Raw genomic sequence first — 26,819 nt, forward strand, 5'->3', positions numbered from 1 at the left:
ACCCGGGGCAACAGACAACCCAGCCTCCCCAGAGACACGGGGACCCGGGGTAACAGACAAATCCAGCCTCCCCAGAGACACGGGGACCCGGGGTAACGGACAAATCCAGCCTCCCCAGAGACACGGGGACCCGGGGCAATGAACAACCTGCCTGAAACCTGACGTGCCGATGAAGAGTTTCCACCGAAATTTCGGCGGTTGCTCTTCCACCCCCGATGTCACTCCCGTTCCCCGGCGGGTTGGTGTCCCCCAGCCCCTGTTGCCTCTACAGGGATTAGTTGATGTGCAACAGCACCAGGTAAAACGGGGCATCTCGCAAGGATGCATTCTGACGAAAGTCTGCACAGAATGGTTTTGCATTTAAACCTGCTGACTCACTCTCATTTCCTGCTGGGTATTCTAAGTCGTTACTCTTTCTTTTTGCACTATTTATTTATTTGCAACTTATCTTGCACTGCTCCCGCGAAAAAAAAAACAAGAGCTGGTTTCACACCACTTGTCAGTGATACCTGAAAAACGGCAGATGGAGTTTAATGCTGATAAGTGTGAGCTGCTACATTTTGGTAGGAATAATCCAAATAGGACATACATGGTAAATGGGAGGGCACTGAAGAATGCAGTAGAACAGAGTGATCTAGGAATAATGGTGCATAGTTCCCTGAAAGTGGAATCTCATGTGGATAGGGTGGTGAAGAAAGCTTTTGGTATGCTGGCCTTTATAAATCAGAGCATTGAGTACAGGAGTTGGGATGTAATGTTAAAATTGTACAAGGCATGGGTAAGGCCAAATTTGGAATATTGTGTACAGTTCTGGTCACCGAATTATGGGAAAGATGTCAACAAAATAGAGAGCGTACAGAGGAGATTTACTAGAATGTTACCTGGGTTTCAGCACCTAAGTTACAGGGAAAGGTTGAACAAGTTAGGTCTTTATTTGGAGCGTAGAAGGTTGAGGGGGGACTTGATAGAGGTATTTAAAATTATGAGGGGGATAGATAGATAGATACTTTATTCATCCCCATGGGGAAATTCAACTTTTTTCTAATGTCCCATACACTTGTTGTAGCAAAACTAATTACATACAATACTTAACTCAGTAAAAAAAATATGATATGCATCTAAATCACCATCTAAAAAAGCATTAATAATAGCTTTAAAAAGTTCTTAAGTCCTGGCGGTAGAATTGTAAAGCCTAGATAGATAGAGTTGACGTGGATAGGCTTTTTCCATTGAGAGTAGGGGAGATTCAAACAAGAGGGCATGAGTTGAAAGTTAAGAGGCAAAAGTTTAGGGGTAACACGAGGGGGAACTTCTTTACTCAGAGAGTGCTTGCTGTGTGGAACGAGCTTCCAGTAGAAGTGGTAGAGGCAGGTTCCATATTGTCATTTAAAGTAAAATTGGATAGGTATATGGACAGGAAAGGAATGGAGGGTTATGGGCTGAGTGCGGGTCGGTGGGACTAGATGAGAGTAAGCGTTCGGCACGGACTAGAAGGGCCGAGATGGCCTGTTTCCGTGCTGTAATTGTTATATGGTTATATGATATGTTCCTGTGTTAGAGATGTGAGTGAGAGTAAGCGTTCGGCACGGACTAGCTTTGGAGTATAAAAATATAAATTTACCAAAACTATTAAGTCAGTTTTGAAACTGCGTCTCTTGGTCATTTGTGGGGCACGAGAAACCACGACACTAGAAGGGCCGAGATGGCCCGTTTCTGTGCTGTAATTGTTATATGGTTATTTCAAACCTGATTCTGATTCAGACAGGCGGTACCGACGGGCGCACCAGATTGGGTAGCAGTTTTCCCGTTTCAAAGATGGCGACCCCCTGCGGCAAACGCCAGTATTAAAGATGGCGGCGTGCCGCAGGGTCACACGCCCCAGACGACCGAGCAGTGAGTGCCAGCCGAAGGCGGAAGTGGAGTGGGGGAAGCAGATGGGCGGCGGACCGGGGACAGAGCGCAGGGAGAGGACTGGAAGATGGAGGCGGAGTGACGGGGGTTCAGGTAAGGGGCCGCTGTCTGGGGCATCCCGGTCGGCACTGTTGCCTCACCCAGTAAACACAGACATAAAGAGGGCAGTGAGGATCCGTTTGTGAGGATTCTCTCTGCAGTTCAGTGCCCTGCAGTGTAAACGTGGGTCTGCTGATAAATGTCCTTATCTGTACGATAATGTCCTGGCAGAGAAGTTGGTAAATAAATATCCTTACCGTAAATTAATTTAATTCTCTAAACATAATATGGAGGTAGCTGATAAATGTCCTCACCTGCAAGCTGATATCATGGGGTAAACATTATGTGGACAATCCACATTCCCTCCTGTAAATTAAATTAATGTTCTAAACACAACGTGTATTATGTGGGCAGTTCTCTTTTGTAAACCACTATACGGCTCTAAACATAATGTATAATGTCAGGCAGTTGATAAAATATTTTCTCCTGTAAATTAATGAAATGCTCTTATCCCATTGTATAAATTGGAGACAGCTGATAAATTTACTCATCTTAATATTCTGCTTGAAGCAATTTATAATATGAGGTGCACACTAAATAAATATTTTCCTCTATAAATTAATATAATGCTGTAAGCATGGTGTGTAACTTGCAGGGAGCTGAGAAGAATTTTCCCGTGTGGTGGCAGGGTGGAGATGTGTCTCTAGCAAAGGAAATGCAAGGTGTTATTTCGCACCCTTAGCCTGCAGGTCACCCTTGGGCAGGGTGTAGCTGGATCAGGCTCCCGTGAAGCCACAGGAGCTGAGGGTGGGTGGTCATACGAGCACCTGGTGCGTATCACAAGTTCTGTTTATATGACCACTGCCACCAGGCAGGCAATATTGATGATGGCTGGGATCACCTGTCTTGTAAAGACACTGCCCAGAAGAAGGCAATGGCAAAGCACTTGTGTAGAAAATTTTGCCAAGAACAATCTTGGTCTTGGAAAGGCCACGATCAGCCACGTCATCAACTTGGCACATAGTGAACAAATTAAATTAATATAATGTATCATGTAGGGGCAGCTGATTAAATAAATACTCTCCCCTGTAAGATGATAAAATTCTTTTTGCACAGTGTATAACGTGGAGAACACTGATAAATGTGCTTATATATAAATGGCATAATTTAATGTCATAAATTAAGCATAATTTACAATATGTGGCAGATGCTAAATAAATATTCTCTCTAAGCTAATGTAATGTGCTAAACACTGTAAAATCATGAGGCCAAAGTACACCATTCCACCCATCAAGTCTGCCCCACTATTCCATCATGGCTGATTTATTCATTCATCCATCGAGTCTGCCCCACTATTCCATCATGGCTGATTCATTCATTCATCCTTCCATCGAGTCTGCCCCACTATACCATCATGACTGATTCATTCATTCACCCATCGAGTCTGCCCCACTATTCCATCATGGCTGATTCATTCATTCACCCATCGAGTCTGCCCCACTATTCCATCTTGGCTGATTCATTCATTCACCTATCGAGTCTGCCCCACTATTCCATCATGGCTGATTCATTCATTCATCCTTCCATCGAGTCTGCCCCACTATTCCATCATGGCTGATTCATTCATTCATCCTTCCATCGAGTCTGCCCCACTATTCCATCATGGCTGATTCATTCATTCATCCTTCCATCGAGTCTGCCCCACTATTCCATCATGGCTGCCCCACTATTCCATCATGGCTGATTCATTCTTCTGCTTTCCTTTGTCCTTACCCAATGACTTGGCCTCCACATCTTCATCATTCTTTTGGCTAAAGAAATTCTTTCTCGCCTCTGCTTCTCTTCTGAAACTGTGCCCACAGGTCCTGGACTCTCCCACTATAGGAAACATCCTCTCCTCGTCCACTCTGTCTAGGCCCTTTCCATATTAAATAGATTTAAAAGAGAACCCCCGTCACTTTTCTAAACTCCGGAGTACAGGCCCATTACCATCAAATGGTCCGCATATGTTAACCCTTTCAATCCCAGGATCATTCTTTTAAACCTCTTCTGGACCCTTTCCAGTGGCAGCACCTCCGTAGTTGCATAAGGGGACCAAAACTGCTCTCAATGCTCAAAGTAAAGCCTTAGCTTACATCCTTGCTTATATATTCTAGTCCTCTCGCAATGAATGTCAATATTGCATTTGCCTTCCTCACCGCTGACTCAACCTGCAAGTTAACCTTTAGGGAATCCTGCACAAAGACTCCCAAATCCCTTTTGTATCTCAATACATGATGTTGGGGGGGGGGGGGTGGTGTTCAGCTGGTCAAATTCCAACTGGAGGGATGGGTGCTAACTGGTAACATAGTTCTGATCTGTAACCTAATATACAGCCATAAAACAGTGTGTACGTGAACGTCAGTGACAAGTGATTACGCATGTCTTCACAGCTACATAATAACAATCCAGTGTAAGGGGAAGGAGCTGGTCATAGTACTGATGATAATTATTAATCTGTATAATTTTATATAGTATTAATATTCAAATATATTCCATTTTAATGTAACACTGCTGTATTAATGGATCAGAAACAAGTTCACTATCACTGGCATATCTCGTGAAATGTGTTGTTTGAGCCATCAGTACTGTGCTGTGCAGTACATCGCATGAATATTACAATAAGAAAAATATACAGTACAGACGCACCCTTGGAAAAGTACCCATCCCCGTTTGCTCACCCCTCATAGCCATTACAACCAGTAGTCTGTGGATAAGTCTCTATTAGCTTTGCACAACATGATGGACCAAGATTTGCCCATTCCTCCTGGCTCAAGCTGAGCCAGGTTAGTTGGGGAGTGGTGGTGGATGGCTGTCTTGAGATCTTGCTGGAGATGTTCGATTGGGTTAAGGTCAGGACTCTGACTGGGCCAGCCAGGGACGTCATCTTCATCTGAAGCCACTGAAAGAAGTCATCTCCTCGCCCATAAAGACTTTGCAAAGCGTCACTTAGAAAACACTGTAAAGATGTGGAAGAAGGTCTTGTGGTCGGATAAGACTAAAGTGGAACATTTTGGCCTCAACACCAAGCAGTATGAGTGATGTAAATCTAATACTGCACACCAGCCAGGTAACAGCATCCCTACTGTAATGTAGCATTGTGCTATGGGGATGCTTTTCAGCAGCAGGGACCGGAAACCTGGTCAGGATTGGTGGGAAAGCGAATGCAGCTGAATACAGAGAGATCTGGGTTAGAAACCTGCTGGCTTCTGCTGGAAAGCCCAAACTGGGGAGGAAGTTCCTCTCTCAGCAGAACAGCAACCGAAAGCACACTGCCAGAGCGGCTGAATACTTTAACGGGGGGGGGGGGGGGGGGGGTGTACACACACATGGGCGGTACTGTTCCTGGACCATTCAGAAAGCTAACGGTAGAGGGGTAGAAGCTGTTTCTTAAGTGTTGGGTGTGTGTCTTCAGGCTCTTGTACCTCTGCTGTGATGGTAGTAATGAGAAGAGGGCATGTCCCTGGGTGCTGGGGCCCCTGCCCCTGAAATGATGTGTGCTGTCTTTTGAAGATGCCCCTGATGCTGGGGAGGCGGGTGCCCATGTCGGAGTGGGCTGGGTTTGCAACGCCCTGCGGCTTTCCCTGACCCCCTGCGGTGGCTCCTGTGTACGACACAGTGACGTAACCAGTCCGAATGTTCTCCACGGCACACTGGTAGAAATCTGCTGGAGTTAGACCAAGTCCTCAATCTCCAAATGAGATATAGCCCCTGGCAAACCTTCTGTGTCACTGCATCTATATGCTGGGCGCAGGATAGATCTTTAGAGATGTCGACACCCAGGAACTTGGAACTGCTCACCCTTTCCTACTACTGAAACCTCGACGAGGACTGGTGTCTCTGCCCTTCCTGGAATCCGCAGTCAAAATCTGGATGAGTGCTTTTTTAGCAGAGGGTCAATGGGCATAGTTTGGTTGTTAATGCGTAAATGTTCTTTTAAATTGCATTTGATAGGTTAATAAATAAACACTGAGGTCATTGTAAACAACTTAAAACGGCTACACGGTTTAAAATTGCCAACATGAGAAACGAGGAAGTATTAGTGAATAGTCTTGTGATTTGAGGGAAACACACAGTGATGTTGCTGGGGGTCGATCTCAGGACCACGGCAGGTTTTGATGTATACTAAATGTCCACTTCGAGGTCCATCCGCTCGTTAATGCAGATACCTAATCAGCCAATCGCGTGGCAGCAACTCAGCGTCTAAAAGCATGCAGACACGGTCAAGAGGTTCACTTGTTGTTCAGACCAAACGGAAGAAATGTGACCCAAGTGACTTTGGCCGTGGAATGATTGTTGGTGCCAGACAGGGTGGTTTGAGTATCTAAGAAATTGCTGATCTCCTGGGAGTTTGACTCACAACAATCTCTAGAGTTTACAAAGAATGGTGCATAAATCAAAAAACAACAATCCAGTGAGCGGCAGTTCTGTGGGCGAAACGCCTCGTTAATGAGAGAGGCCAGACAGGAGGGCGACAGTAACTGTGCGGAGGAGCATCTCTGAACGCAGAACACATTGAAGTGGATGGGTCACAGCAACAGAAGAGCATGGGCGTTCACTCGGTGGGCTCGGTTGGCTTCAGGAGCTGCCTAACAAAATTGCCACTGACGGTGTGTGAATGCATAATTATAAAGTCTGTAGATAACGTGGGAATGGTGACAGGGGACGGAGGAAGGCTGTGGAAATGGACAAACTTGGCAGCAGTTTAAATGGTGCACCTTTACCCATGGGGCTGCGACGACTAGCAGGTTCAGTTTGAGGAGAGACCTGGGGGTCCAGCTTTATAAGGCGGCCGCTTGAGGCCCAGGGTTACTGTGGTGCTGTGTGGTGAAGCAGACCGATTTAACAGGATGACTTAATGGGACAAGAGGCCCAACCAATGATAACTTCCGAAGGAGAGTCGAACTTGGAGAAGGGGGATTTAAAAAGCGGGATTTTCATGAGCCTCCCTGGAAGTGGGACGAGCGGATCCTTTCTGTAAGGAGCCGATTGTTACAAGAATTGCCCCTCGTAATGATGATCAGGGAGGCACAGAGAGCACCTTTACTGTCTCAATGGAAGAACACATGAACTTGTACAACCAAATGAGTTTTCCTGACCTTCCATGAACAGAAAACAGAAGGAGTTTCTGCTGCTGGCCACTTGTTCCTCGTAGTCCCGTTTTGAATCTCCACGTCTGTGGCGTCCTCCTCATCAACAATACTTCTCATGTTGCTGTAGAGTCATCACTGCCTGAATGTGAAAATCCTTGCTTTTATATTCATTTCCTACCATTACGTTGCAGTGTCACTGGCTGCAGGTCATGTGCCTGTCCTTTTACACCTTTTTATTGGCTCTGCTCCAGGCTAGCATCCATTTATTGCCCTCTTCCCAGCAAGTGGCCGTCGGTCTTCTCGATCAGCAACCAGCTTGGATCATGCAGAGCAGACTCAGACCCCAGCGGTCACGAACCTGTTTGTTACATCCAACCAAAGAGCACCTCACGAATATCTTATTTGGAAATGATCGCTAGCTCAGCTGATTACCTGAGGCATCATTGTGTCGACTTTTTAAAAAAAAACTGAGCGACTTTAACTCACAAAATGGAGAAGACCGTCTCTTCATAAAATGGCGGTCTTCATCTCCTCCCTCACTATAAGAACAAAGGCAATTGTTCTGTCTGCTTCCACTGTCCTTGATTCATTTGAATTCACTGTAGACTCGTTCTTTCTGGCCAACACAGTGAAACCATGAAGGCCCAGTGGGATTCCTTCTCCTTCTCCCACAAGCTCTCTAAACTAACTGACACATCCTTCAAACACCACAGTTGGTGCTGGACCTGAGGGAAGATGTGGGTGGGGGTGTAGGACAAACCTAGTAGAGGGTTGGGGAGGGAGGGGTGATGTTGGTTCCGTTATGATGTGGTTGCTTATGACTTTGTAAGGATGAGGGTGGTCTCGCTGACACCTATCGAATATTGAAAGACTCGGATGGAATGGATGCGAAAGACTCGGATGGAATGGATGCGGAGAGGATGTTTCCTGTAGAGGAAAAATCTAGGGCCAGAGGGCACAGCCTCAGAATACAAGGACATTCCTTTAGAGCAGAAATGAGAAGAAACTTCTTGAGCCGAGAATACGGTGAATCTGTGGAATTCATTACCACAGATGGCTGTGCAGGTTAAGTCATTTAAGGTGCAGGTTGATAAGTTCTTGATTAGTCAGGGCATCGGAGGTTACAGAGAGATCTGTCCAGGTTCTGGACAGCCATTTCATTATGAGGAACAGTTTCTTGCACTTCCTCAACCCCGGTACAGGCACTTTGTTCTGGCAGGTTTCTGTTCATTTCAACACTGGAGACTGCATCAGCATAGCCTACGGACGCGTGCTGGATTGCTGCCTGCTTTTGGGCTGTAATCTTGATGAGACAGCTTCAGAACATCTGCCAACATCTTCAGAACTAAACGACTTCTGCCCAGTGACACTGACGCCAGTCATCATGAAGTGCTTTGAATGGCTGGAAATGGCACTTCAATTCACGTTCAATTGTCATTGCACCATACATGAATACTGATGAACACAGGGAAACGAGACGGGTACTCTGGGGCCAGTAGTCACACACAAGAACCCATTCATGGAATAAAAGTGCTGACACTCCCCCACGACACTACGGCTTGATGCCCAGTTCCGGCACGTACAAGTCGTCAAACCCGTAGAGAATATTAGTAAACTACAATGATTCACAATATGCATTCATTCATTCTGTAACATTGGACACTCGCCAATATACTTACCAACAGAATGGCTCTATAACAGATATCACAACATCTGTCACGCACCTACGAGACAAGGACACTTCTGTCAGACGTTGTTTCTGGATTTCATTTCAGTGTTTAATGCTTGTCCCACAGATCTCAGTGGAAAAACTACTCCTTGGTACAAATACGCCCCTGTACTGGGTGTTGGACTTCCTAACCAGCACACCTCCGATAGTCCGGATGCAAAACTGCTCCTCGCTCCCCATCGTCCCCAACTCGAGTGCTCCCCAGGGCTGCTCACCCTTGTCTGCATACCCACACACCCGGGTAATCACATGGCCAAGTTTGCCGATAACACGACAGTGGTGGGGCTCATCACGGTCCATGACGAGATGTCCCGCACAGAGGAGGCGGAAGGGCTCGAGTGACAAGTATTTTGCTTTTCTTTACACTTGTGTACAGAAATCTGCACCAAAGAGTCGAGGATTTTAACCGTAGTATATGGTTTAATGGCAGTAAAGGTGCCAGGAAGATAACGTCTTCCTCAGAGTCAACGAAATTCAGGAGATAGTTATCAGCTTCAGGAGAACTTGCACCACTCACCATCGGCAGTGTCACAGTGCAAACTGTGAATAGTTTCAAACTCTTGGGAGTGCACCTCACACGCAACCTCTCGTGGTCTCAGAACACGTCCTCTGCAGTCAAGAAAGCTCACCATTGCCTCTTTCCTCTCTGAGGAGGCTGGAGAGAGCTGAACTTTACCCGTCCATACTCCCGCCGTTTGACAGATGCGCAGTAGAATGCTGTACCACTGCGAGTTACGGAACCTGCACTGCGGACAGGAGGGCTCTACCGTGGGTAGTCAAAACTGCCCAATGCAGCAAGGACAAAGGTGCTGGAAATGGGCCAGTAACATCGTGAGGGATCCCACCCACCCTGCTGGCAGATAGTTTGACCACTCCGAGAATATCTATGCCAGACTCAGAAACAAGCAGTAAGGCTGATCAACACCTCCATACCCATAACCCCAACCTGTACTACTTTATCATTTCCTGTCAGTCACCTTAAGTACAGACACTCCTGAGCCTAGAGTCACTTTATGGAGATATAATCAATCTGTGTGTACGAGTTATGTATTTATACTGCTGTGTTTTTTTAAATTGTTATGTTATTGTGTTTTCTTTGTGCTGCATTCGATCCAGAGTAACAATTATTTCAATCTCCCTTACGCTCGTGTACAGGAAATTACATTAAACAGTCTCGAATCTCAAACGTACTATATGGTTTAATGGGAGTAAAGGATTATGCTGGTTTATGGCAGACTTCTGTGTGTAATTGTGCAAGTGAGCCTGAGCAGGGATGAAATGACCTAGTGCATTTTCCAGCAGGAATTCATGCCAGTGTTCCTAATAGTTTTATTGATCCCACAAGCTGAGAGTGCATTATACAGCCCTGTAATCGTCAGTCTTTTTCCAAGGGGAGGACAGTCTAAATCTAGAGGGCACAGGTTGAAGGTCAGAGGGAAAGCTGATCTGAGGGGCATTACATGGATGAGTGGGCAAGTTTTCAGATGATACACAGTTTGGTGTTGTGGATTGTGTGGAAGATCGGGAAAGGATACAGTGGGATGTCGATGAGTTGCAGATAAGGGGGGAGAAATGGCAGCTGGAGTTAAGTGTGAAGTTGTGTACTTCCTGAGTTGAACTAGTACACTGTTAATGGCAAAGCCTTAACAGCGCTGATGTACAGTGCTTGGAGCCTGTGGTCCAAGGTTCAAGATCGTTTATTGTCATTCTTGAATATAAAGGAGAGCAAATTGATTGTTGCTCCAGAGCTGATGCAGCGGAAAGAAAACACAATATGCATAAAGAATACCAAAAAAATCAGACAATCCCGTGAAAACCCAGCTAGCAGAAGTCTTTTGGACCGCTTTAATGTCTGTCTGAAACAGTCCACTGTCCCTGCAGGCTTCAAGGCAGCCTCTGTCAGTTTGGTGTCCAAAAGAGTGACAGTAACTGGACCAAATGATCACAGCCCAGAGGCATGAAGTGCTTTGAGTGACTGGTAATGATTTGTACAAAATCCCACCTTCCAGCTACATTGGACATTATCCAGTTCGACTCCACCCTGTTCCACTGGGAGACAATGCTTTGTATGCCAGGATGTTACTCATCAATTTCAGCTCGGTGTTTAACACCATCATCCCTCAGAGCCGGTGGAAGCACTGTCCTCGTTGGGACTCAACACCCCTCTCTGTAACGGGATCTTGGATTTCTTCATGGTAAAACCCCAGTCAGTCCAAGTTGTCGGCAACGTCCCAAGCTCCAGCTCACTGAGCACTGGTGCCCCCCCCCCCCCCCCAGGGCTGCGTGCTCATCCCGCTGCGACACTGCCACATCGAGCTGAAACCCCATCAAGTTCACCGATGGTCCAACAGTGCTCGGCCTCGTCAGCAACAACGACGAGCGGGCATGCAGAGAGGAGGTAGCGAGGCTTGTCAAACAACAGTCTGAATCTCAAATGACAGAAGAGATGATTGTGGACTTCAGGAAGGCACAGGTTGATCTCTCTCCATTGCACACCAATGACTGCCCTGCGGAGAGTGAAGAGCACCAAGTCCCTGAGTCTGCACGTACGGATGATCTAACCTGGACCTACAACACCCCCTCACTAGTCGAGAAGGCCCAGCAGCGTCTACGTGTTTTGAGGAGATCGAGGTGTGTGAGGCTTCCTGCCCTCATTCTAACAGTTTTATACGGGGGCATCACCCTAAGTGCCCTGTCTGGTGCATCATTGTGTGGTACGGAAGCTGCAGGCGATCAGACGGCAAGACCCACGAGAGGACAGTGAAAACTGCCGGGGGCACTGCAGACGAACGGCCCAAAGCATTGTTCTGGCTCCCTACCACCCACAATCACTTTGACCCACTGCCGTCAGGAAGGAGGTACAGGAGCATCAGGACTAGGACTGCTAGACTGGGTAACAGCTTCTTCCCTCGAGCTGTGAGGCTAACAAATACCCTGCCATCACCAGGACAGCCAGCTGTTTACTGTCTGCATGTGCCGCGCATTCGATGCATTTTTGTGTTCTATTGCGGTAATTAATTTATGGTAATGTTTTGTGATGAGGCCCTCCGTTGGTTGGGGTCGACCATAGATGCTGCGTCCTAGCTGTCATGCACAAGCCTGTGCGTTGGTTTACATGCTGTGCGTGATATCTGTTAGATGACCATAAATTTCAACTTGACAATGTACAAGCAGAAAGAGTGGTGCTAGAAAGTTCCCTGTAGAATTTTCTCTCTTTCCCCGTGATCCCTGTAGAATTTTCTCTCTTTCCCCGTGATCCCTGTAGAATTTTCTCTCTTTCTGCATAAATATGAGCTAAAATGTGGTCAGATGTTCATGCAAGTCCTAAAACTAGATAAAGAGAAATTAATTAAATAATACACAAACTATTGTGCTTGTTCATTTATTTATTGAGGAAAAATGATCCAATAATCATGTATTTGTTGGAAAAAGTATGTGACCCACAGGGGTAATGTCTTCTACAAAGGATATTTGGAGTCGGGTGTTCTAATCAATGAGATTGGAGGTGTGGGTTGCAGAGTTGTCCTGCCTTATATTAAAAAAAACACACAAAGGCAAAGCCTGCTCTTTTCAAGAAAGATCTGTTTATGTGCACCATGCCTTGATCAAAACAACTTTCAGAGGACCTTCGAAGGATTGTAGAGATGTATGAAGCTGGAAAAGGCTACAAAAGCATTTCTAAAGAGCTGAGTGTTCATCAGTCCACAGTAAGAGTAATTGTCTACAAATGGAGGAAACTCACTGCTCTCCCTAGGAGTGGGCATCCTGCAAAGATAGATAGATAGATACTTTATTCATCCCCATGGGGAAATTCAACTTTTTTCCAATGTCCCATACACTTGTTGTAGCAAAACTAATAACATACAATACTTAACTCAGTAAAAAAATATGATATGCATCTAAATCACTATCTCAAAAAGCATTAATAATAGCTTTTAAAAAGTTCTTAAGTCCTGGCGGTTGAATTGTAAAGCCTAATGGCATTGGGGAGTATTGACCTCTTCATCCTGTCTGAGGAGCATTGCATCGATAGTAACCTGTCGCTGATACTGCTTCTCTGTCTCTGGATGGTGCTATGTAGAGGATGTTCAGAGTTTTCCATAATTGACCGTAGCCTACTCAGCGCCCTTCGCTCAGCTACCGATGTTAAACTCTCCAGTACTTTGCCCACGACAGAGCCCGCCTTCCTTACCAGCTTATTAAGACGTGAGGCGTCCCTCTTCTTAATGCTTCCTCCCCAACACGCCACCACAAAGAAGAGGGCGCTCTCCACAACTGACCTATAGAACATCTTCAGCATCTCACTACAGACATTGAATGACGCCAACCTTCTAAGGAAGTACAGTCGACTCTGTGCCTTCCTGCACAAGGCATCTGTGTTGGCAGTCCAGTCTAGCTTCTCGTCTAACTGTACTCCCAGATACTCCCAGATCACACCAGTGCTGAAGGAGGTGAAAAAGAACCCAAGGTTAACAGCAAATAGACCTGCAGAAATCTCTAGAACTTGCTAAAGTCTCTGCTCATGTGTCCACTGTAAGAAAATCACTGAACAAGAATGGCGTTCATGGAAGGACACCACGGAGGAAACTACTGCTCTCCAAAAAAAAGCATTACTGCATGTCTCAAGTTTACACAAGAGCACCTGGATGTCCTACAATGCTTCCGGGACAATGTTCTGTGGACAGAGGAGAGAGAATTTGAACTTTCTGGCAGATATGCACATTGCTATGTTTGGAGGGAAGGCGGGGGACTGCACTCCCAACAGCAGAACCTCATCCCAACTGTGAGGCATGGTGGAAGGAGCATTGTTGCTTGGGGCTGCTTTGCGTCTGGACCTGGACAGCTTGAGGGAACAATTAATTCAAAATTGTTTCAAGACATTTTACAGGAGAATGCCAGGGTAGCAGTCCATCACCTGAAGCTCAGTAGAAATTGGATAATGCAACAAGACAATGATCTGAAAGGCAAGAGTAAATCAACAGAATGGTTTAAAAAGGAGAAAATGTGTGTTTTGGAATGTCTGACTCAGAGTCCTGACCTTAATCCCATAGAAATGTTGTGGAAGGACCTGAAGCAAGCAGTTCATGCAAGGAAGCCCACCAACATCCCAGGGTTGAAGCGGTTTTGTCAGGAGGAATGGCCTAAAATTCCTCCAAGCCGATGTGCTGGACTGATCAACGGTTACCAGAAACGTTTGGTTGATGTTGTTGCTATATCACCTCAGTTACTGAAAGCAAAGGTTCACATACGTCCTTCAACAAATACACGTAATGTTGGATCATTTTTCTCAATGAACAAGTATAATGTTTTTGTGTAATATGTATATAATTGTGTTCTCTATCTAGTTTTAGGACTTGCCTAAAGATCTGATCACATTTTGAGTCATCTTTATGCAGAAATAGAGAAAATTCTACAGGGTTCACAAACTTTCTAGCACTGTTTATACTATATGTACATAAAATGATTCCGGTGATGTGTGTTGTGTGTGTATTGGTGGGGGTGGGGGTTAATGGCTGGGGTGTTGATCAGCCGGACTGCTCGGAGGAAGTAATGGTCTTTGAGTCTGGATGGTTGTGGCCTGTTCCCACAGGGAGTGGGGAGAAACGGATCTTTTAAAGCAGGGTGGTGGGTAGGATCCTTCAAGATGTCGCTGGACTTTTCCTGGCACCTGATGTGTGCCTTTGGGGGGGGTCGGCTGGTGCTGGAGATGCTTTGGCCACTTTCAACTACCGGTTGTCGAGCCCTCCAGTCGGCTGCAGGGCTCTTCCCACACCACACGGCGATGCAGCACGTCGGGATGCTCTCAGCTCACATCGGAGTATTGAAGTGCATCATCCGGCTCTCTCCAGCCTCCTCAGAAAGTAGAGGTGTTGGCGAGCATTATTGATCATGTAGGACGTGTTCCAGGCCCAGGAGAGGTAGTGTGAGACGTGGAGTTTGAAATTGGTCACTGCTATGCCGCCGATATAAAGGGAGATGAGAGTGGTGCGGGTTTTCCTGAAGTCGATAGCCAACTCCTTTGTCCTGTTGACACTGAGGATGAAGTTATTTGCCAGGCCGTGGGCCTCGAGCAAAGTGGAACAAACTGATTCCGCCGTCCCACCCCCAGGACATAAATGGGTGTGAGTCTGTCATAAGCAAATGGCAAGGCAGGGTAATTCTTTCACCCTTTCGCTGTCCCCGTGATGCTCTCTGATAATGGACCGACCATCTCCAGCTGACCCTGATTCTGTGGCACAGCAGCTGGAGCCGGTGCCTCACGCCCCCGACGCCCCGGTTCAGTCCCAAGCTCCGGCACTGTCTGGTTTGAAGTCTGCCCCTTCTCCCCTGGCAATTCCGGGTTCCTCCAAATCCTGGAGATTAATTGGCTGCTGTAAATCAGTGGTGGAAAGTATTAGAGGGGAGGGAGGCGGAGACAATGGCAGAAACTTCCTCCGACGTTGAATGTGTGTCTTCAGGCACAAAGGGTAATGGTGATGAACGCCCTCGCCTTAAGGCGCCGTCAGTTTGTAAACGCTTTGCATCTTTCACAGGGTTCAGCGATCCGTAGTCTCCGACTCTTCCACACGGGGGGGTGGGTGGCGGTGACGCCCAGAGTTTCACCCCCTCCCGGGATTGATGGAAAGAGGGGCTGAGCGCAGCGCGATGGCAGAGGCAGCTGGCACCTCGGCGACCGTCACAGAGACCGTGGACGGGAGCCAGCCTGCGGACACGGTGAGTAGCCCCCGTCTCGGACGGGTAAGGATCAACACGCTGAAAATGACTGTCCAGTGCATCGTTTACGTTGCAGCCCGCGAGTGTCACCAACACAGCATGCCCACAACCCACTAACCCGAACGCTTTGTGTGGGAGGAAACCAGAGATGTCCCATGTTGTCACGGGCAGAACATACGACCTCCTCCCAGACAGTGGCAGGAACTGAACCCCCATCTTCCAGTTGCTGGCGCTGTACAGCATTGCGCTAAATGCTACACTACTGTGCCGACCGCGGTAAAACTTCTTCAGAATAGGAAATCAGAGCCGGAATAGGCCCATCAAGCCTGCTCCCTCATTCAATAACATCAGGGCTGATTTGGCCATGGACTTTGGTTCACTTACCTGCTGTTTCCCTAGATTTCCCCCCGAATTTCTCTGCTAGGCAACAATCTAACAGTGTCTTAAATATATATACTCAGTGGCCACTTTAATAGGTATGCCCGCACGTTGATTCAGCCAGTCACGGCGGGAACTCGATGCACAAAAGCACGAGGTTCCATCGTTGTTCAGATGAAACATCAGAACTGGGATGAAAGGGGATCTAAGTGACCTTTAACCGTGGAATGATTGTTGGTGTGGTTTGAATATCTCAGGAACTGGTGATCTGCTGGGATTTTCACTCCCAACCGTCTCCAGAGTTTACAGAGAATGCTGCGAAAACAAAAAAAAAACCCACTGAGCGGCAATTCTGTGGGTGAAAACACATTGTTAGTGAGAGAGGCCAGACTGGTTCAGCCTGTCAGTTAAGTGACCGTGTGTTACGATAGCGTTGTGCAGAAGAGCATCTCCGAATGCAGAACAGATCAAACCTTGAAGTGGATGGGCTACAGCAGCAGAAGATCACACTCCGGTGGAATAAAATGGCCCGCGAGTGTATTTAATGAGCTGGCCTCTACTGCTTCTCTGGGCAAAGAGTTCCACAGATTCTCTACCATCTGGGAAAAGCAGTTTCCCCTCATCTCCATCCTAGATCGATTCCTCCGAATCTAAGGTTATGTACTCCAGTTCTAATCCCATCTACCAGTGGAAACAATTTTCTTGCTTTCCCTTCCGTGATTTTGTGTTTCTGTGAGATCCCCTCTCATTCAGTGGGAATTCCACTGAGTACTGTCCCAGGTGACTCAACTTCTCCTCGTAGGCTAAATCTACCACCAACCCCTCCCCACCGTCATCTTCAGAATCAACCTGGCGAAACTCTTCTGCACCACCTCCGAAGCCAGTATGTCTTTCCTGAAAAGTAAGGAGACTAGAACTGCACGCAGAACTCTATACAGGTTTTGTTCTCAATATCCGTCCTTAACCGTCTCTCGGACTGACTGAATGGGCCACCGCTGACAGAGAATAAGGAAGAGAACCGTGTTGGTGGGCAGTAAATGGGGCAGGGGTAGTTGTCCTTCACTCAAGGTCAGTGGTACATTGGATGGGCCTGTCCACTGGTCACTATTTACAAAGACCAGCATCTTAATCACCTCGGTCTACTTTCCCGGCCACTGTGCTGACATTGCCCGGTCCTGATGAAAGGTCTCGGCCGGAAATGTTGACTCTTTATTCCTCTCTATAGATGCTCCCTGTCCAGCCGTGTTCCTGTAGCATTTTGTGTGCGTCACTCTGGATTTCCAGCGGCTGTGCTGACGTCGTGCTCTTCCTTCTGGACCTTGGGTCTGGAGGGTGCGGCCCTCCCTTTTGGAAGCTGCCTGTAACCTTCAGCAGCATTGGAACGAGTCTGCTGGAGACTTTGCTGGGTTGTCCAGCGGTGGAGAGAGCCAGGTCTAAAGAATTGGAAACGTGAAAGATGTTGGAATCTGGAGCAGAGAATGAGCTGGTTGAGGAACTCTGCATCCGAGGAGGGGAATGGACAATAGGTGTTTCAAGTTCAAAACCTTTTGTGTATTCTTTCTAGTGATCTTAGAACATCAAACTTTACAGTACAGGCCCCTTGGCCCACGATGATTTGCCAGCCTTTTAACCTACTCTAACATCAATCTAACCCTTCCCTCCTACATGGCCTTCCATTTTTCTGTCATCCAAGTGCCTATCTAAGAGTTTTTAAAATGTCACTGATGTACCTGCCTCTTACTGAAACAACTATAGTGTACTGGAGGTTTAACACTGCTACAGCCCCAGCGACATGGGTTCAGTTCTGCTGCTGTCTGTAAGGAGTTTGTACGTTCTCCCTGTGACGGTGAGGGTTTCCTTTGCATGCTCTTTCTTGCCGCGGTGATGATACTCTCCTTTAGTGACGCGTACAAAACGCTTGAAGAGCTCAGCAGGTAGTTCAGCGTCCGTGGAGGGGTGCGGACAGGTGCCGCTTCACTTACTAAGTCCCCGGAGGGGCGCGAACGGGTGCCGCTTCACCTACTGAGTCCCTGGAGGGGCGCGGACAGGTGCCGCTTCACTTACTGAGTCCCCGGAGGGGCGCGGACGGGTGCCGCTTCACCTACTGAGTCCCCGGAGGGGCGCGGACGGGTGCCGCTTCACCTACTGAGTCCCTGGAGGGGCGCGGACAGGTGCCGCTTCACCTACTGAGTCCCTGGAGGGGCACGGACAGGTGCCGCTTCACCTACTGAGTCCCTGGAGGGGCGCGGACGGGTGCCGCTTCACCTACTGAGTCCCCGGAGGGGCGCGGACGGGTGCCGCTTCACCTACTGAGTCCGTGGAGGGGCGTGGACAGGTGCCGCTTCACCTACTGAGTCCCCGGAGGGGCGCGGACAGGTGCCGCTTCACCTACTGAGTCCGTGGAGGGGCGCGGACAGGTGCCGCTTCACCTACTGAGTCCCCGGAGGGGCGCGGACGGGTGCCGCTTCACCTACTGAGTCCGTGGAGGGGCGCGGACAGGTGCCGCTTCACCTACTGAGTCCCTGGAGGGGCGCGGACGGGTGCCGCTTCATCTACTGAGTCCGTGGAGGGGCGCGGACAGGTGCCGCTTCACCTACTGAGTCCCTGGAGGGGCGCGGACGGGTGCCGCTTCACCTACTGAGTCCCCGGAGGGGCGCGGACAGGTGCCGCTTCACCTACTGAGTCCCTGGAGGGGCGCGGACGGGTGCCGCTTCACCTACTGAGTCCGTGGAGGGGCGCGGACAGGTGCCGCTTCACCTACTGAGTCCCTGGAGGGGCGCGGACGGGTGCCGCTTCACCTACTGAGTCCCCGGAGGGGCGCGGACAGGTGCCGCTTCACCTACTGAGTCCCTGGAGGGGCGCGGACGGGTGCCGCTTCACCTACTGAGTCCCTGGAGGGGCGCGGACGGGTGCCGCTTCATCTACTGAGTCCGTGGAGGGGCGCGGACGGGTGCCGCTTCACCTACTGAGTCTCCGGAGGGGCACGGACGGGTGCCGCTTCACCTACTGAGTCCCCGGAGGGGTGCGGGCGAGTGCCGCTTCACCTACTGAGTCCCCGGAGGGGCGCGGACGGGTGCCGCTTCACCTACTGAGTCCCCGGAGGGGCGCGGACGGGTGCCGCTTCACCTACTGAGTCCGTGGAGGGGCGCGGACAGGTGCCGCTTCACCTACTGAGTCCCCGGAGGGGCGCGGACAGGTGCCACTTCACCTACTGAGTCCGTAGAGGGGCGCGGACGGGTGCCGCTTCACCTACTGAGTCCCCGGAGGGGCGCGGACAGGTGCCGCTTCACCTACTGAGTCCGTGGAGGGGCGCGGACGGGTGCCGCTTCACCTACTGAGTCCCCGGAGGGGCGCGGACGGGTGCCGCTTCACCTACTGAGTCCGTGGAGGGGCGCGGATGGGTGCCGCTTCACCTACTGAGTCCCCGGAGGGGCGCGGACGGGTGCCGCTTCACCGACTGAGTCCCCGGAGGGGTGCGGGCGGGTGTCGCTTCACCTACTGAGTCCCCGGAGGGGCGCGGACGGGTGCTGCTTCACCTACTGAGTCCCCGGAGGGGCGCGGACGGGTGCCGCTTCACCTACTGAGTCCCCAGAGGGGTGCGGGCGGGTGCCGCTTCACCTACTGAGTCCGTGGAGGGGTGCGGGCGGGTGCCGCTTCACCTACTGAGTCCCCGGAGGGGCGTGGACGGGTGCCGCTTCACCTACTGAGTCCCCGGAGGGGCGCGGACGGGTGCCGCTTCACCTACTGAGTCCGTGGAGGGATGCGGGCGGGTGCCGCTTCACCTACTGAGTCCCCGGAGGGGTGCGGGCGGGTGCCGCTTCACCTACTGAGTCCCTCCGGCAATTTGTCGGTGCGGGTCGTTTGGGTTTTCCAGCATCTGCAGAACCTCTTGTAATCCACTCTCGCCCCCTCCCTGACCCTAGGAAAACCGCAGCATCACCCTCAGGCTGAGGAAGCGCAAGACGAATAAGAAAGTGGAGTGGTCCAGCGACACCGTGGACAACGAACATTTGGGCCGGCGCTCCTCCAAGTGTAAGTCAGCCCTCCTCGCGGGCTCTCGTAAGACAGTTCCCCCACCTGCCAGTTATTACTGCAGGAATGCTGGGAGGGAAGAGACTCGCTAATAACTTTAAGATTGGGGTGGGGGGGGGGGAGAAACGACACGGATATGGGGAGGGCTAGCATGGACTCAGAGGGGCTGAGTGGCCTCCGTTGTGAGCAGCACACCCCTGTCTCAGGGCCCTGCTTACAGTGAGTGCCCTGGTCCCTGCCTCCCCAAAGATTTGACTCCTGGTTCTAGTGAGCAGTCTCCAAGTATAACCCTACCCTTCACTGGGATTTCTCGGTCCAGTTGGCCCACTCTGGTCTGTCCCGAGCCACCACCCTCTCTGTGGGGGGGTGGGTAAGAAGTAATCAGAATCAGGCTTATTATCACTGACCTTTGTCATGAAATTTGTTATCTTGTGGCAGCACCACAGAGCAAAGTATGAAAATCACAATAGGTTACAATTAAACAGAAATAAATGACTATTACACATTATGAGGAAGAGTGAGGTCGTGTTCATGGACCTCATTGTTCAGAAATCTGGTGGCAGAGTCAGAAAAGCTGTTTGTAAATCATTAGTTGTGGGTCTTCAGGCTCCCTGATGGTAGATGGCTTGTCCTGGGTGGTGGGGATCCTTAATGGTGGATGCCACCTTCAGGAGGTTTGGCCTGTTGAAGATTTCCTCGATGGAGTGGAGGGTTGTGCCCCTGATGGAGCTGCCCGAGTCTACAGCCCTCTGCAGTCTCTTCATATCCTGTGGAATCATTCAGTCATTGTGTTCTGTGAAGTATGACGTGGGCCATCATGGTCTTTCCATGACCAGGTTTGGTCCTGGCTGATTTTTCTGCAGAAATGGTTTGCCATTGCCCCCTTCTGGACAGTGTCTTTACCAGACGGGTGACCCGAGCCAATATTAATACTCTTCAGAGATTGTCCTCCTGGCGTCAGTGGTCGCATAACCAGGACTTGTGATATGCACCAGCTGCCCCCATGGCTCCAGGTGACCCTGATCAGGGGCTAAGCAGGGCCTACACCTTGCCCAAGGGCCTGCAGGCTAGCGGAGGGAAGGAAAACTTACATTTCTTTGGTGGAGACGAATCTCCACCCCACCACCATACCAGGCACTGATGTAACCATTCAAAATGCTCTCCACTGTTCATCTGTAGACGCAAAGAAACAAACCCTTCCATGCTGGCCACGATCCCAAGTAAGCAGGTCCTATCTGGCCCACATCCCTCTATACTTCCTGTCCAAGTGCCCTGTTAGTGCTGTGGATGAACCTGCCTTCTGGCCGCTCGTTCCATATTAGAAATAGCACATTATGGACTCAAACAACACACACAAAATGCTGCTGGAACACAGCAGGCCAAGCAGCATCTATAAGAAGAAGCACTGTCGATGTTTCGGGCCGAGACCCTTCGTCAGGACTCTGCCCAAAACGTCAACGGTGCTTCTCCTTATAGATGCTGCCTGGCCTGCTGCGTTCCACCAGCATTTTGTGTGTGTTATTGTTTGAATTTCCAGCATCTGCAGATTTCCTCGTGTTTGCACATCATGGACTCTGTGGCTCACAGTGGTGGGCTGTCTTTTTAATGTGCTCTGACATCAGTCCAATGCTTTCCCCCCCCCCCCACACCACATTCCATTCTTCTTCCATCCCCGTGCTCATCTTAGGTTCCCTTAAATGCCCCTGATGTATCTGCTTTTACCACCTCCAGAAACCCCACTCTGTGTATTCTTAAAAAAAACCTTTCACATCCCCCAGTATTCTCCTTGACTCACCATGAAAGCATGCCCTCTGATAGAAGTCCTTTTCACCCTGGGAGAAAGCAGTGGTTGTCCATGCCTCGTAGCTACACCTCTACCTCTCATCCTCAACTCCAGAGAGAAAATCCCTGGTACACTCAACTTTCCTCCTCATTCCTCGGGGCCCCACTTATGATGGTGAGTCTGCCCTGACCCCTGCCTCCGCAGAGATTTGACCCCCACTGTGGGCGACCTTCCTCAGAGGTTTCTCCAGGCTGGGGGATTTCTCCTTGCCGGTCAACCCCTCACTGGGGCAAGTCCCAGGCCACCTGTCCAGCTGATTGTCCCTGGGCACAAATGATGAACGTATCATCCCAGACCGTGCTTTAAGATGTCTGTAAGACAGGATTAGGCCATTTGGCCCATCAAAAATGCTCTGCCATTTCATCAAGGCTGATCCAATTTTTCCTCTCATCTCCAGTCTCCTGCCTTCTCCCCGTATCTCTTCCTGTGCTGACCAATCAAGAGTCTGCCTTAAATATACATAAAGACTTGGTTGGCCTTCACAGCTGCCTGTGGCAACAAATTCCACAGATTTACCACTCTCTGGCTAAAGAAATTCCTCCTCATCTCTGTTCCCAAAGCACACCTCTCTATTCTGAGGCTGTATCCTCTGGTCTTGGACTCTCCCACCATCAGAAACATCCTCTCCATATCCACTCTATCACCATTCGATAGGTTTCAATTATGTTACCCCTCTTCTTCTGAGTTTCAGTGAATACAGGCTCCGAGCCATCAAGCGCTCTTCACGTGACAAGCTGGTCAAATCTGGAATAATTTTGGTGAAATTTTTCATGTGAATAATTTTCATGGCAATGTCACTCCTGCTGTTGTTTCCAGTCTGATCCCGGAGTGTGGATGGTCAGGAAAATGGCATCCCGCCCCCTGCTCAGAACTTCTTCCCGTACCACTTGCACTTCCCACTACCCATTGACCTCCCTCCCCCACCCCCTCCTTTCAACCTCCCACGTGTCCTCCACTCTTTGGCAAATTTTCATTGGTGACCCTGGCTGGACGGAGAGTGGGACCAGTTCTTCTGATGACTCGGGCTGGGCAGGGAGTCTTCCCCATGGTTCTCGTCTTTGTCCTCTTCCCAGTGCTGACCAGTGGGCACCCACTTTATCCCAGGATTTGCCCTGTGCCCTTTGGTCCAATACTGCCAGTGACTCTGCTTTAATTACACTCTCCAGCAATTTGTTCCAGGTATTCACCACCTCCGCACGAGAAAAATTCCTTCTCAGGATCCTTCTAATGCCCCTCCATTCCCAGCTGGGCCAAATCCTGGGAAATCTCCTCTGCACCCTCTCCAGCACCATCGCATTCTTCCTATAAAAGCAAAGATGTAATGAGTCTTTGTAAGGCATTGGGTAGTCTGCACTTGGTGTATTGTCAGTAATTTTGTCTCCCTATCTAAGAAAAGATGTGCTGGCGTGGGTAACGGTCCGGAGGAGGTTCCCGAGAATGATCCCAGGAGTGAAAGGGTTTAAGTATGAAGAGCGTTTGATGGCTCTGGGCCTGTACTCGCTGGAGTTGAACCGTGAGAGTAGATCTCATTGAAACCCATCGAATATTGACAGGCATAGATAGAGTGGACAAGGCGAGGATGTTCCCTATAGTGGGGAGTCCAGAACCAGAGGGCACAGCCTCAGAATAGAAGGACATCCCTTTGGAGCCGAGATGAGGGGCAATTTCTTTAGCCAGATAGTAGTGGATCTGTGGAACTCATTACCACTGGCTGTCAAAGCCAAGTCATTGGGTATACTTAAAGTGGAGATTGTTAAGTTCTTAATTAGTTAGCATTGAAGGTTATGAGGAGGAGGTAGGAGATGAGGAAATAAATCAATAGACAATAGACAGTAGGTGCGGGAGTAGGCCATTCGGCCCTTCTAGCCAGCATCGCCATTCACTGTGATCGTGGCTGATCATACACAATCAGTACCCCGTTCCTGCCCTCTCCCCATATCCCTTGACCCCGCTATCTATAAGAGCTCTACCTAACTCTCTCTCGAATGCATCCAGAGACTTGGCCTCCACTGCCTTCTGGGGCAGCGCATTCCACATATCCACCACTCTCTGGGTGAAAAAGTTTTTCTGCATCTCTTCTAAATGGCCTAGCCCTTATTCTTAAACTGTGGCCTCTCGTTCTGGACTCACCCATCAGCGGGAACATGCTTCCTGCCTCCAGCATGTCCAATCCCTTAATAATCTTATATGTTTCAATCAGATCCCCTCTCATCCTTCTAAATTCCAGTGTATACAAGCCCAGTCGCTCCAATCTTTCAACATATGACAGTCCTGCCATTCCGGGAATTAACCTTGTGAACCTACGCTGCACTCCCTCAATAGCAAGAATGTCCTTCCTCAAATTTGGAGACCATAACTGCACACAATACTCCAGGTGGGGTCTCACCAGGGTCCTGTACAGCTGCAGAAGAACCTCTTTACTCCTATACTCAATTCCTCTTGTTATAAAAGCCAGCATGCCATTTGCTTTCTTCACTGCCTGCTGTACCTGCATGCTTGCTTTCATTGACTGATGTACAAGAACACCAAGATCTCGTTGTACTTCCCCTTTTCCTAACTTGACTCCATTTAGATAGTAATCTGCCTTCCTGTTCTTGCCACCAAAGTGGATAACCTCACATTTATCCACATTAAACTGCATCTGCCATACATTTGCCCACTCACCCAACCTGTCCAAGTCACCCTGCATTCTCATAACATCCTCCTGACATTTCACATTGCCACCCAGCTTTGTGTCATCAGCAAATTTGCTAATGTTACTTTTAATCCCTTCATCTAAATCATTAATGTATATTGTCAACAGCTTCGGTCCCAGCACCAAACCTTGCGGTACCCCACTGGTCACAGCCTGCCATTCCGAAAGGGACCCGTTAATCGCTACTCTTTGTTTCCTGTCAGCCAGCCAATTTTCAATCCATGTCAGTACTCTGCCCCCAATACCATGTGCCCTAATTTTGCCCATTAATCTCCTATGTGGGACTTTATCAAAATCTTTCTGGAAGTCCAGGTACACTACATCCACTGGCTCTCGCTTGTCCATTTTCATAGTTACATCCTCAAAAAACTCCAGAAGATTAGTCAAGCATGATTTTCCCTTCATAAATCCATGCTGACTCGGACTGATCCTTCTACTGCTATCCAAATGTGTTGTAATTTCCTCTTTTATAATTGACTCCAGCATCTTTCCCACCACTGACGTCAGGCTATGATGAAATCAGCTGTGTTGAAAAGACGGAGTGGCCTAGTTTGTTCCAATGGTGTGTTTTGCATTCTACAGTGTGGTGACCAGAACCACACCTACAATTGTCTCAATGGGATAGAGCAAAAAGCTTTTGTTTGTGCGCTGTCCAGACAGTACAGGCCCTTCAGCCCGCAATGATGTGCTGACCCATTAACCTACAAGATCAATCTAATGCTCCCCATTACCCCGCACAAACCTCCATTTTACTGCCCTCCGTGTGCCTAAGAGTCTTTTAAATGTCCCTAATATGTCTGCCTGTCCCACACACCTATTGTGTAAAAATCCCCCCGTTATACTCTCAACAATCACCCTCTGGTAATTACACCATAATTCCACTGAGATAGTAAAACGAAAGTGGTGCATAATGTCGCCTTACATTTACACGACGTTTAGACAGTGCAAGGGCCACGACGAGTAGGGTGGATGGGAGCTGGCCCTGACCCTGGTGAAGATGACCTTTGTATTTCGATGGGAGGGGGCAGAGAATGTGTGTGTGGGTGGGGTGCCTAATGGAGCTGGCTGCTTACCTGAGGCAGCCGGTGGTATAATGGACCTTTGACTGGCGGACTCGCCGATCTGATCTTGCGTCTGTCTTTCTCTCCCCCCACCCCTCCCTGCTTTCCCCAGGCTGCTGCATCTACGAGAAGCCACGGGCCTTCGGGGAGAGCTCCTCAGAGAGCGAGGACGAGGACAGCGGCTGCGGTAACGAGCACTGCATCAGGGGCCACAAGAAGCCCGACCACAGCTCCAAGCACTCGAATCAAGAACAGGGTGGCCCTCGGGAGAACTGAATGGAGGGGGGGGGTGGGGAGACGCAGGGCTGGAGGGAGCGGATCAAACTGCAGGAGCATTGCCACCCCCGACCTACCACTCAGTCAACCCCGCTCCCAACGCACCGACCCTGGGGGCTGTCACACGGTGGCGGCCTTTGCTTATCTTCTAGGGAAGAGGGTTTTTTTTTTAAACAGAACTAGACCTGTAAATTTGTATTGCATTTGTAATTTATTTAATAGAACCTTTTTTTTGGGTTTTGCCTTTCAGCAGATCCTCAGTGGGAGGGTGCATGCAGAGCACGGACTTCTCGTCCAGCCAGTAGGGTGTTTGCACGAAGCCGAAAATCCTAGAGCTGATTGGGGGGGGTGGGTGAGCACAGCGGTCAGGGTCACTGGGGAATCTAATCACTCGAGCACAAGCACTTGAAGTCAGCACCCTGTCAACCGAGGTGCAGAGGACACATATTGGTAACTACAGGAGGCATGTTGTTCGAAGTTGATGTGTGGGGGGGGAGGGGGGCAACGCACAGCTACTGGAGAGAGACAACAGGTTGAACTGCAGATGAGGCTGTGGGGAGGGGATGGAGTTGTCCAGATCGACCATTAACACCGATGATTCCTGTCCATCTCCACAGGCGCCGGGCTCTCCTCTCCTCCCCGCCCCAGTGACACCATTTTCCCAGGTCTCCTGTGCCCACCCCCCCCCCCCCCCCGGGTGGGGCTGTCACTGAGCGAGGGGTGCTGGGGTCCCCAGTGAGCCGCCGTTGGGTCTGACCGGCTCCATCCGTGGTGGTCGCCGTCGGGTCTGTCCGGGCCGGGCTGCTTCTGCTCCTGGCCCGAGGGTCTCTCCCATCCACCCGGGCGACGGGCCACCGCAGAGCTATAGGTTGAAATGTAATGCTGAAGGCTCCCGTCCTTCACCAATCAGATGTTCTGAAATAAATGGTCTTGCTGAACACAAGCTGAGTTGTTTCACAGTCAGATTTATTTATCACTCGCGCACAGAAACATCCCGTGAGCTGTGTCA

The 26,819-nt window shown here is 49.5% G+C and overlaps 1 protein-coding gene across 1 annotated transcript; it reads left to right on the forward strand.

Annotated features, from left to right (window-relative positions):
- Nucleotides 1-1,890: 1,890 nt before the first annotated feature.
- On the forward strand, nt 1,891-26,753 carry ppp1r11 (protein phosphatase 1, regulatory (inhibitor) subunit 11). Its single transcript, XM_073032500.1, has 4 exons — nt 1,891-2,004; nt 15,345-15,525; nt 19,827-19,935; nt 25,647-26,753. Exons 2-4 carry the CDS (start codon nt 15,430-15,432, stop codon nt 25,808-25,810), a joined length of 369 nt encoding a protein of 122 aa, XP_072888601.1. The 5' UTR covers nt 1,891-2,004; nt 15,345-15,429; the 3' UTR covers nt 25,811-26,753.
- The last annotated feature ends 66 nt before the right edge of the window (nt 26,754-26,819 follow it).

This window comes from Hemitrygon akajei, chromosome 2 (assembly GCF_048418815.1).
Source record: "Hemitrygon akajei chromosome 2, sHemAka1.3, whole genome shotgun sequence".
Taxonomy (NCBI): Eukaryota; Metazoa; Chordata; class Chondrichthyes; order Myliobatiformes; family Dasyatidae; genus Hemitrygon; species Hemitrygon akajei.